General features: G+C 43.0%; 1 protein-coding gene across 2 annotated transcripts in view; it reads left to right on the forward strand.

Moving 5' to 3' along the window:
* The window catches only part of LOC131364273 (CMP-N-acetylneuraminate-beta-galactosamide-alpha-2,3-sialyltransferase 1-like), a 59,381-nt gene extending 52,069 nt beyond the window's left edge, over nucleotides 1-7,312 (forward strand). For both annotated transcript variants that reach the window (XM_058407370.1, XM_058407369.1), the window contains one exon: nucleotides 5,472-7,312. In XM_058407370.1, the coding sequence (XP_058263353.1) occupies nucleotides 5,472-5,645 (174 nt within the window). In that variant the 3' untranslated portion in view covers nucleotides 5,646-7,312. The remainder of the gene's footprint in view (nucleotides 1-5,471) is intronic.
* The last annotated feature ends 4,579 nt before the right edge of the window (nucleotides 7,313-11,891 follow it).

Genomic DNA, 11,891 nt, shown 5'->3' on the forward strand with positions numbered 1-11,891 from the left:
TGCACACCGCACACCTCTGCCTAGCATCCTGCTCACCAACGTCCAGTCGCTGGAAAACAAGCTCGATGACCTCAGGGCCAGGGTAAAGTTCCAGAGACATTCGGGACTGCAATCTCCTCTGCTTCACCGTGAGTGGATAACAACATCCACGACGCTCTGAGATCTCACGTCGCTGCCTATAACGCGGGACCAGCGTCGAGTGACATGGACTCATACAAGGCCACATCATACAACATTCGGAAAGCAGTGAAGGAGGCGAAGCAGTGCTACGGGGGGAAACTAGAGTCACAGCTCCAACAGAGTGACTCTAGGAGTCTGTGACAAGGACTAAGAACAATAACGAACTATAAAGCACCAACATCTGGTATGACGAATGCGGACGTGTCTTTGGCAGATGAACTGAACACCTTCTATGTTCGCTTCAAGGCTGCAGTTAACAATGCTAATGCTAAAGCTAAGGACAATCAGAGCCAGGACAAACAGACTAAAAATCAGTTTTTATCCAACAGCATTTACCACTCTCAATAATCAAAAAACATGAGATGTTGAGATGAGATGTTTTCATGAGATGTGAAACAATTTTCCGTGCCTATTTATTTATTTTTTATCTTATTTATTTATTTTTTATATACTAATTAGTACTTTTTTTTAAATTGTTTGAATGTATGTATGACTGCTGCACTTTGACTGGTTGGCACTTTTAAATTTTCGTTGTACATGCAAATGGTACAATGACAATAAACTTCTATTCTATTCTATTCTATTCTAATGCTAATGGCTGCAGACAGGAAAAGAATGCCAACACCGGAAACGCGTTCGTCATTTCCGAGCAGGACGTGAGGAGAGCCTTCAGGAGAGTGAACACCAGGAAAGCAGCAGGACCAGACGGAATCTCAGGTCGAGTCCTCAGAGCCTGCGCTGACCAGCTAGCACCTGTGTTCATAGATATATTCAACCTCTCCTTAACCCAGTCGGTAATCCCAACATGCTTTAAAGAGTCCATCATTGTTCCTGTCCCAAAGAAACCCCATCCTGCTTCCCTCAACAACTACTGCCCTGTAGCCCTGACCTCAATAGTGATGAAGTGCTTTGAGTGGCTGGTCAGAGACTTCATCATCTTTTCACTACCTGACACACTGGATCCACTACAGTTCGCCTACTGCCCGAACCGCTCAACAGATGATGCCATTTCTCACCTCCTTCATACACTAGAAAGGGGAATTATGTTAAAATGCTCTTTGTCAACTACAGTTCAGCGTTTAACATTATAATTCCCTCCACACTCACCACCAAGCTGGAGCACCTGGGACTCAGCCCATCTCTTTGTCAGTGGATCTCCAGTTTCCTAACTGGCAGACCACAAGCAGTAAGGATGGGCAGACATGTCTCAGCCTCCCTCACCCTCAGCACTGGAGCCCCCCAGGGTTTTGTTCTGAGCCCCCTGCTGTACTCATTGTACACAATATGACTGCGTGGCCACTACCAACTCCACCGCCATCTACAAGTTTGCGGATGACACCGTTGTGGTCGGATTGATCTCCGACAACAATGAGACAGCCTACCTGGAGATTAGGAAGTAGATTAGGAATCTGGAGTACTGGTGCCAGAGGAACAACTTCCTCCTTAACATCAGCAAGACTAAGGAGCTGATAGTGGACTTCAGTACAAAGCAGGAGAGGAACTACCAGACCCCTGTGATCAACAAGAGCCCAGTGGAGAGAGTGGACAGCTTCAGATACCTCGGTGTTCACATCACGCAGGACCTGTCATGGCCCTGTCACATCAACACCGTGGTGAAAAAGGCTCGGCAGCGTCTCTACCACCTCAGACGCTTGAGAGACTTTAGACTGCCCTCTAAGGTGTTTAGGAACTTTTACTCCTGCACCATAGAGAGCATCCTGATGGGAAACATCACAACCTGATTCGGGAACAGCACCATGCAAGACAGACGAGCTCTTCAGAGGGTGGTGCGATCAGCTGAGCACATCATCCGTACCAAACTCCCTGACCTACACTCAGTCTACAACAGGCGGTGCTGGACCATGGCCAGGAAGATCATGAAGGACCTCAGCTACCCCAACAATGGACTGCTCCATCTGTTGCAGTCAGGAAAGTGCTTCCGCTCCCTGAAGGCTAACACAGAGAGACTGAGGAGAAGCTTCTTCCCACAGGCTATACGGACTCTCAACCAGAACTCCACATAGGACTCAAGAATTATAGACAAAAAGCCAGACCTCTGACTTGGAGACAAGGATAACTCACCATGCATGAAAACATAGGAACTCAGGTACAGGAAAATGGCAGCAGGTCTCTGGACTGATGAGTCAAAATTTGAAATATTTGGCTGTAGCAGGAGGGCAGGTTGTTCACCAAAGAGCAATAATGAGAATCTAAATCAAATTTAAAGTCAAATTTTATTTGTCACATACATAATCATACACAGTATGATATGCAGTGAAATGCTTACACCACTGTTGACCATTGAAAAGGAAAAGGAATAAGGACAGAAAACAAACAAGGATAGAATGTAAAATATAAAATATAAAAACTGCAATTTTCCACAGTAGGTAAAAATAAAATATAAATATATAAAATATAAATAAAGTAAGGTAGGGTATAATATGTATACAGAATATATGTATAGAATATGTATGTAAAACAGAATATGTATAAAAAAAAAGTAAGATTTAAACTGTATAGTAACAAAACTATATAAAGTGTATAATGTGCAATAAATGTGCAGTGTGCAGACAGCAGCAGTACGGGGTGGTCATGTAGTGAAATGAGGTGATGAGATGATGAGAAGCAGTGGTATTTTCCATCTTTAAAGTGCAGATGTGCGCAAGTCCTCTTTGTGTATAAACAGGAGCAGAATGTGCCATATATGTTTATGTTTTATGTATTGTGTACCACAGTCCTGTAATGTGCAAATGTGCAAATGTACAGTGTGGTTGGTTTGGTGTGTTCCAACACATGTGTGAAGGAAACATAGCAACAATCTCTACAGGCAACAGTGAAGCTTGGTGGAGGTTCCTTGCAAGTTTGCGACAAATGTAGTTGAAGTGTTGTAATACAGGGAGGTGTCAGATTAGTCCCAAATTTATTCTGCAGCAGGACAACAACCCCAAAAATACAGCCAATATCATGAAGAACTATCTTCAGCATAGAGAAGAAGTAGTTCTGGAAGTGATGGTTTGTCCCCAACAGAGCCCCGATCTTAGCATCATTGTGTCTGTCTGATATTACATGAAGAGGCAAAAGGATTTGAGGCAGCCTACATCCAGAGAAGATCTGTGATTAGTTCTCCAAGATGTTCCAACCTACCTGTTGAGTTCTTACAAAAAAGTGTGTGCAAGTCTACCTAGAAGAATTGATGCTGTTTTGCAGTCAAAGGGTCTCACAAAATATTGATTTGATTCGGATTTCTCTTCTGTTCATTTTCTTTCCCTTTTGTTAACTGATAAAAATAAACAATTGACACTTCTATTTTTGAAATAATTCTTACTTTACAGCATCGTTTCTCACCTGCCTAAAAGCCCTGTACAGTTCTATATGTACAGATGTGATAGCAGCTGTTGGTAGCAGCATGAAAGTGTTATGTGCAAAAATAGCTAAACCTTTATTTGTCCCACAGTGGGGAAATTTCCATGTTACAGCAGCAGCAAAATAGAAAAAATGTGCAAATATGAAACAGAAAAATAAGGAATCTTTATAAATACAGAAGAAAAAATAGGAATAACAATAATTTCACAAAAAAACACACACAAACAACACAAACAATTGCACTTGGATATTGCACATCTTAAATCGTTGTTATTGCATAGAAACAGTGTTTATATTTGTGGTGCTGTAAAAATAGATGTGTATTGAATATGTGTGTGTGAATTCAGATCAGTCAAGTTCTGGGTGTTAAGAAGTCTGGTGGCTGGAGGAAAGAAAGAGACCAGGGGCCAGAATGCTTCGGTACCTTTTTCCAGATGGCAGGAGGGTGAAGAGTGTCTGTTAGGGGTGTGTGGGGTCATCCACAACGCTGCTGCCCTTGCGGATGCATTGTATGTAGTATATGTCTGTGATGGAGGGAAGAGTCTCAGGGTCTTGCGTTCTGAGACAGTGCAATTCCCGAACCAAGCAATGATGCAGCTGCTCAGGATGCTCTCAATCCCAGGCTGTTATCTGTTGCACCGCCTCTCTGTATGCTGACTTGTAATTCTTGCTGATGAGACCCACCACAGTCGTGTCATGGGAGAAGTTGATGATGTGGTTCAACTTGTGTGTTGCTGCACAGTCTTGAGTCAGCAGAGTAAACAGCAGTGGGCTAAGCACTGTTGAATGCTGACCTGAAGTCTGTGAACAGCATTTGTATGTATGTGTCCTTTCTGTCCAGGTGGGTGCGGGGTCATGATGTGCCTCGTGACGAGCCTCTCAAAGCACTTCATCACAATGGGTGTGAGTGCAATAGGATGATAGTCATTGAGGCAGAACAATGTAGACTTCTCTGGCACAGGGATGATTTTGGTGGTCTTTAGGCATGAAGGAACCTCAGTGCCACTCAGGGAAATGTTGAAGATGTCAGTGAAGACTAGTTGTTCTGCACATACCCTGAGCACTCTGCCAGAAATGATGGCTGGTCTAGCAGCCTTCCCTGGGTTAACTCTGCATAGAGTTCGCCTCACATCAGCCATGTCTTTCTGCACCTCAAACCAAGCTTAGAATCATTCAGTACAACTGGATGGGAGGCATCACTGTGACAGACAGGTGTTGTTGCCCTGTATTTTGTGATCACCTGGATGTCCTGTCATGTGCACCAGGTGTCTCCGCTGTCTGGAATTGGCTGTGGATTCTCTGGGCATGTGTGCGCTTTGCCTCTCTGATGGCTCGGGTCAGTTTGGTCCTTGCTGTAGTTAGTACCATCTTGTCCCCTGCTCTGAAGGCAGAGTTTCTGGTCTTCAGCAGTGCCTGCACCTTTGAGGTCGTCCATGACTTCTGGTTGGAGTGTGTGGTGATGTTCATCAATGCACTTGCCAATGTAGCTGGTCACTGTTGCTGTGTACTCCTCCAAGTTGATAGGTTCGCCGTTGGTAGCAGTCTTCCTGAACATATTCCAGTCAGTGCACTCAAAACAGTCCTGAAGAACAGAGGTGGCTAGGTTTTTACCTGCTTCAGAACCAGTTTAGAGCATCCAACAAGCAGTCTGTCAGCTGGAATTAGTATGACATTGATGCTGATCCAGCACATTCACCCTACTTCTTGTTCACATACTAATGGGAGTTAGGGAGCACTGATTTGAGATTTGTATGGTTTAAATCTCCTGTGATTATAAACAGGCCGTCGGGGTGAGCATTCTGCAGATTGCTAATAGCCTTGTAGATTTCACTTAAAAGAAAAAAATATTAAAAAGACAATCAGTCCTGTTAGCTTTGGATGGTTTTGTCAGCTGTTCTTCTGAGATGCCTTTGTTTTTTCTTCTTCAGGTGAATGTTTTTGGATTCGGAGCTGATCAGGAGGGGAACTGGCACCACTACTGGGAGGAGAACTTGATGAATAGCGCCTTCAAAGAGACAGGCGTCCATAACGCAGAGTTCGAGTACAACATCACGCAGCTACTGGCTCAGAAAGGCAAAATCAGACTGTTTAAAGGCTTCTAGTCTTCATCCAGCTGGGAGGAGTAGTTAGAGACGCACAAGAAAGATCTCGATAGCGTACTCCATTCAGCACATGCTTGATCCAAAGTGAAGGCCGAGTGAAACAGGACGTGGTCCAACACACAGCGGTGAAGGGTTCTGCTCTGGGGTCCTACAGTGTTTCTGAGGCTGAGACTCGAACTCACAACCTCCTGGATCAACAGATCATCTTCACCAACACCATCATGTATTTCATGGTCCATCCTGTTGATTTCTGTCTCACACACTTCCAGGTTTGGGTTCTCAGGTTGTAGATTTATTTTTAGTCAATTCTGAGTTGAATGGGGTTCATTTTTATTTATTTTAATTATTTCCTGGTTCTCTGGACTTGTGTGAAGCAGAAAGTCCTGAACACAGCCTTCATATGGAAAACTCCAGACAGAGAGAGCGAGATCTGAATTTAATTATTCTCTTAATGTAATTCAGTTCAGCTTTATTCTTTTCTACTCACCTCCCAGTTTTCAGATTTCAGGTTTCTTCTTTTTTAGTCACTTCCTGGTTCACTGGACTCAACCAGAACCTGATGGAACTGCAGACTTCAGAGTGATCGCCAAAGACTTATAATAACCTCATGTTCTCTGGAATTCTGTTTTGTTTTTTTCTTGGTTCTTGGTTGAAGCTTATGAAGATTTAGTTACGTTTGGTTTTCTGGATGCATGGTTTATCATATGCTATTACTTTCTGGTTCTCGGATTTCAGTGGTCATTTCAATTTTGATGGGCCAGCTTTATAGTATTCCTGAGATAGGAACAGGGTCAGCTGTGATCCCTGACCAGGACAAAGCAACTCATCATGGTGAATGAATGTAATAATGATTGCTTCTCTACACTTCAGTTTTATTTATTTTAATTATTTTAGTTATATAAATTTGGGGTTGTATATATTTTTAGGTAGTTGCTGCTTCTCTGAATGTCTGGGCATAAAATGTACTCTCTCTGTCTCTCTCTCTCTCTCTCTCTCTCTCTCTTCTTCATCTGTCCAGAAGCATATTTACATTTGCAAAGGATTACAGGTAAGAGCAGGTCATAGATCATGCGTTACTAGCCTCAGAGGCTCCGCCCATGTCCTGCATCACAGTCATGCAGGCTGCAATTTGATTGGCTGTAACATGCACTGGTTTCCAACACAGTGAAATCAAAAATAAGTGTCCTTTTACATTGAGGATATAGTCACTGTATTAAAACTAAAAAGAAAAATAAATAAATAGCAAGCTTGAAAACTAGAGATCAGACAAATCAGTACAGAGAAACAGTCAGAGAGAGAGATATACAGACAGACAAAGAGAAAAAGAGACAGAGAGAGAGAGACACAGAGAGTGAGAGTCATGAAGACAGACAGAGAGAGAGTGAGTGAGAGAGACAGAGAGAGAGAGCCAGGGAGACAAACAGAGCAACTGACAGACAGACAGATAGAGAGAGAGATGTTTTGAGCAGGATACAGTATAGTGTTCAGACTCCTCTCTTCCTAAGTGCCTTCACTAACACTGTGTTTTATAAATCTCCCTTTTTACATGTACTACATGATGAATTGGATAAAAAGAAGGTGATTTGGTTGCAGCACTGTGGGAATGTAAGCTCTTAACTTTCCACCTTTGTATATTGGATGAAATAAAGGGATGCTGCTGTAACACTGTCGTTGTAGTGGGTTGAAAAACATTCCAGCAAATGACCTTCTCCAGCAGAAATAGTCTTTAACTGAACTAACAGAATGTGGAATAAAGTGCGGGAATTATTGTTGGAGATCCCTTTCCTCTGATGGAGCCACAATACCTTGACTTTATGAGGTAGGTATACTGTACGTAGATCTGTAATTATTGTTAATGGTTTTTATCTTTATTCTTATTATACAAGTACAATAACATGAAGTGCTGATCCCTAAAATCAGAGTAAAGGTATTAATCTCCAAAAGCAGAGGAATAAAATGAATAGCGGTCTGCTATCGAAAAGAACATCTTCTCCAGTCCCTCTAAACGTGAATGCAAAATCAAGCAAATGCCACGATCTTGCAATTTTTTTTAGAACATCTCAGAGACTGTCACATCCCAGTGTCTTCACTGGGAGGAGTTTAAATGAAGGATACTGCGCTTGTGATTTCACCAATTCATGCAGTTTTCCACAAAAAAGCACCACAAATTATGTGGCAAAGTCATGTATTTTTAGCCATAAAACGAACAAAAACCCCTCAACATAATTCTGTAAGGAAAAAAAAGAAAACGGGAAGAAGGAATTCATGCGTTTTACCACTAGATGTCGCAATCACACCAAAATATGGACACGGCAGCACCATTTCATAATCATGAGCGATCCCCTGTGTTAGCAATCGAGAGGAAACAATCAGGGAGACAATCACACACATGGACTTGTGTGAAGCAGAACCTGATGGAACTGCAGAGTGATCGCCAAAGACTTTATAATAACCTCATGTTCTCTGGAATTCTGTTTTTTCCTTTGTTTTTATTCCATTCCTCGTGCTTGTTTGAAGCTCATGACGTTTTTGTTATTTCTTGGTTTTCTGGATGCATGGTTTAAAACATTACCACCATTACCTTGAAATATTTTCATAATTACTACAGATTTGTGAGTGGAACATCTCAGAGTGTGACATGTTTGTCTTCACTGGGAGGAGTTTTAAAGAAGAATCCTGTGCTTGTGATTTCACCAATTCAAGCAGTCCCATGTCAGGATGTCAGCGGTCTGAGGTTTGGACCTTCCACCTCCTGTAAAGAGGATTCTGGTTTCCGAATGCAGGTGTGGGTTCGAATCACACTGGGATGTGGTAGTGCAAGTGTTTAAGGCTCTGTGTTGTTGACTGGAGGATCGAGGTTCAAGCCCAAGCACAGTAAAGCTGCCACTGTTGGCCCCCTAAGCAAAGCCCTTAACCCACGCTATAAGTGCTGTATCATGACTGACCCTGCGCTCTGACCACAACTTCCAAAGCTGGGATATGTGAAGAAAGAATTTCACTGTCCAGTAATGTAGATGTGACAAAAAGGCTTCTTTTAGTTTTCCACATAAAAGCTCCACAATGTTTGCAGCAAGAAAAATCACACAGAAACCTCAGTACAACCCTGAAAGGACATAAGAAACTCATGCACTGAACACTAGATGTCACAATTACACCAAAATATCAACAGGTCAGCACCATCTCAGGATCATGAGCTGCTCTGTGTTAGCAATCGAGAGGAAACAATTGAGAAAACTAATGAATTAATTAATTCGTTAATTATCCAATTAATTAGGAAATAATTTATTTATTACTAAATACAATAATAGCAGTAGTGCCTTGTGTCCAGGAAGTCTAATGTCTCATACTCTAACTGTTATCAATATATAAACACAACATGAGCACAAATAAACAGATTATTAATAAATAAATATATATCAATACAGGGAATAAATACAAAATCAAAAGACATTCTGTGGGTAAAAGTAATGTGGATATGTGATTATCACTGCTGACATCTTAAAAACACTGACTTCATTTTATTAATGCATTAATGTACGTTTTTAATCTAGCCATGGGGGTCACAGTTCAGTGACTTCTGTGCCGGTCCCAAGGCCGTATAAACAAAGAGGGTTGCGTCAGGAAGGGCATCCGACGTAAAAAACATTGCCAATCATGCGAATCGTCAGTACTCTAAATTTCATACCGGATCGGTCGAGGCCCGGGTTAACAACGACCGCCAACAGCGCCGTTGACCTATAAGGCACCGGTGGAAATTGGGCTATTGTTGGTCGAAGAAGTAGAGGAGGGAGGAGAGTGTGCAGACAGAGAGAGAAGAGGAAAGGTAAGAGTGTAGGACTGAGAATAGGAACTCTGAATGTTGATACTATGACAGGGAAAGGTAGAGAGCTGGCTGATATGATGGAGAGAAGGAAGGTGGATATACTGTGTGTACAGGAGTCCAGATGGAAGGGTAGCAAGGCTCGTAGTACAGGAGCAGGATTCAAGCTGTTTTATTATGGGGTGGATAGTAAGAGAAATGGGGTAGGTGTGGTCTTGAAGGAGGAGTTTGTGAGGAATGTTCTGGAGGTGAAGAGAGTGTCAGACAGGGTGATGAGTCTGAAGTTGGAGATTGAAGGGGTGATGTTGAATGTTGTTAGTGGTTATGCCCCACAGGTAGGTTGTGAGTTAGAGGAGAAAGAGAGATTCTGGGGTGAATTAGATGAGGTGGTAGAGAGTATTCCAACAGGTGAGAGAGTGGTGATAGGAGCAGATTTTAATGGACATGTTGGTGAGGGGAACACAGGTGATGAGGAGGTGATGGGCAAGTTTGAAGTTAAGGAAAGGAACCTTGAAGGGCAGATGGTAGTGGACTTTGCTAGGAGGATGGACATGGCTGTGGTTAACACTTATTTTCAGAAGAGGGAGGAGCATAGAGTGACTTACAAGAGTGGAGGTAGGAGCACACAGGTAGACTACCTACTATGTAGAAGAGGCAATCTGAAAGAGATTAGTGACTGTAAAGTGGTAGTGGGAGAGAGTGTAGCCAGACAGCATAGGATGGTGGTGTGTAGGATGACTTTGATGGTCTGTAAGAAGAAGAGGTCAAAGATAGAGATGGAGAAGGAAAACAAGTGGTGGAAGCTGAAAAAGGAGGAATGTTGTGAGGAATTTAGATAGAAGACAGGCAGGCTCTGGGTGGTCAGGTAGTGCTGCCAGATGACTGGTAAACTACAGCAGAAGTGATCAGGGAGACAGGAAGAAAGGTGCTGGGTGTGTCATCTGGAAGGAGGAAAGAAGATAAGGAGACTGGGTGGTGGAATGAGGAAGTTCAGGATAATATTCAGAGGAAGAGGTTAGCCAAGAAGAAGTGGGACATGGACAGGACTGAAGAGAATAGACAGGAATACAAGGAGTTACAGCACAGAGTGAAAAGGGAGGTGTCTAAGGCCAAGCAGAAGGTGTATGATGAGTTGTACACTAGGTTAGACACTAGAGAAGGAGAGAAGGACTTGTACAGGTTAGCTAGGCAGAGGGATCGAGATGGGAAGGATGTGCAGCAAGTTAGAGTTATTAAGGATAGAGATGGAAAGGTGCTCATGAGTGAGGAGAGTGTACAGAGGAGATGGAAGGAATACTTTGAAGAGCTGATGAATGAGTAACATCAGAGGGAAAAAAGAGTAGAAGGGGTGAACTCTGTGGAACAGGAAGTAGATAAGATTAGAAAGGATGAAGTCAGGAAGGTTTTGAAGAGGATAAAAAGTGAAAAGGCAGTTGTTCCTGACGACATCCCGGTGGAGGTCTGGAAGTGTCTAGGAGAGGCGGCAGTGGAATTTTTAACTAGTTTGTTTAACAGGGTTTTAGAGAGTGAGAAGATGCCTGAGGAATGGAGAAGTGTATTAGTGCTGATCTTTAAGAATAAGGGTGATGTGCAGAGTTGCAGCAACTATAGGGGGATAAAGTTGATGAGCCATACAATGAAGTTATGGGAAAGAGTAGTGGAAGCTAGGTTAAGGAAGGTAGTGGAAATTTGTGAGCAGCAGTATGGCTTCATGCCCAGAAAGAGCACAACAGATACAATTTTTTCTCTGAGAATGTTGATGGAGAAGTATAGGGATGGTCAGAGAGAGTTGCACTGTGTGTTTGTAGACTTGGAGAAAGTGTATGACAGGGTGCCAAGAGAAGAGCTGTGGTACTATATGAGGAAGTCAGGAGTAGCAGAGAAGTATGTCAGAGTGGTGCAGGACATGTATGAGAGGAGCAGGACGGTGGTGAGGTGTGCTGTAGGTCAGACAGAGGAGTTCAGAGTGGAGGTGGGACTGCATCAGGGATCGGCTCTGAGCCCCTTCCTGTTTGCTATGGTGATGGACCAGTTGTCAGAGGAGGTCAGACAGGAGTCTCCTTGGACAATGATGTTTGCAGATGACATTGTGATCTGTAGTGAGAGCAGGGAGCAGGTGGAGGAAAACCTGGAGAGGTGGAGGTTTGTGCTGGAGAGAAGAGGAATGAAAGTCAGTGGTAGTAAGACTGAGTACATGTGTGTGAATGACAGGGAGGGAAGTGGAACAGTAAGATTACAGGGTGAAGAGGTCAAGAAGGTACAGGAGTTTAAGTACTTTGGGTCAACTGTCCAGAGTAATGGAGAGTGTGGGAAAGAGGTAAAGAAGCGAGTGCAGGCAGGTTGGAATGGGTGGAGAAAGGTGTCGGGAGTTCTGTGTGATAGAAAAATATCCGAAGTGGAAGGTGTACAAGACAGTGGTGAGACCG

This window comes from Hemibagrus wyckioides, linkage group LG14 (genome assembly GCF_019097595.1).
Source record: "Hemibagrus wyckioides isolate EC202008001 linkage group LG14, SWU_Hwy_1.0, whole genome shotgun sequence".
Taxonomy (NCBI): Eukaryota; Metazoa; Chordata; class Actinopteri; order Siluriformes; family Bagridae; genus Hemibagrus; species Hemibagrus wyckioides.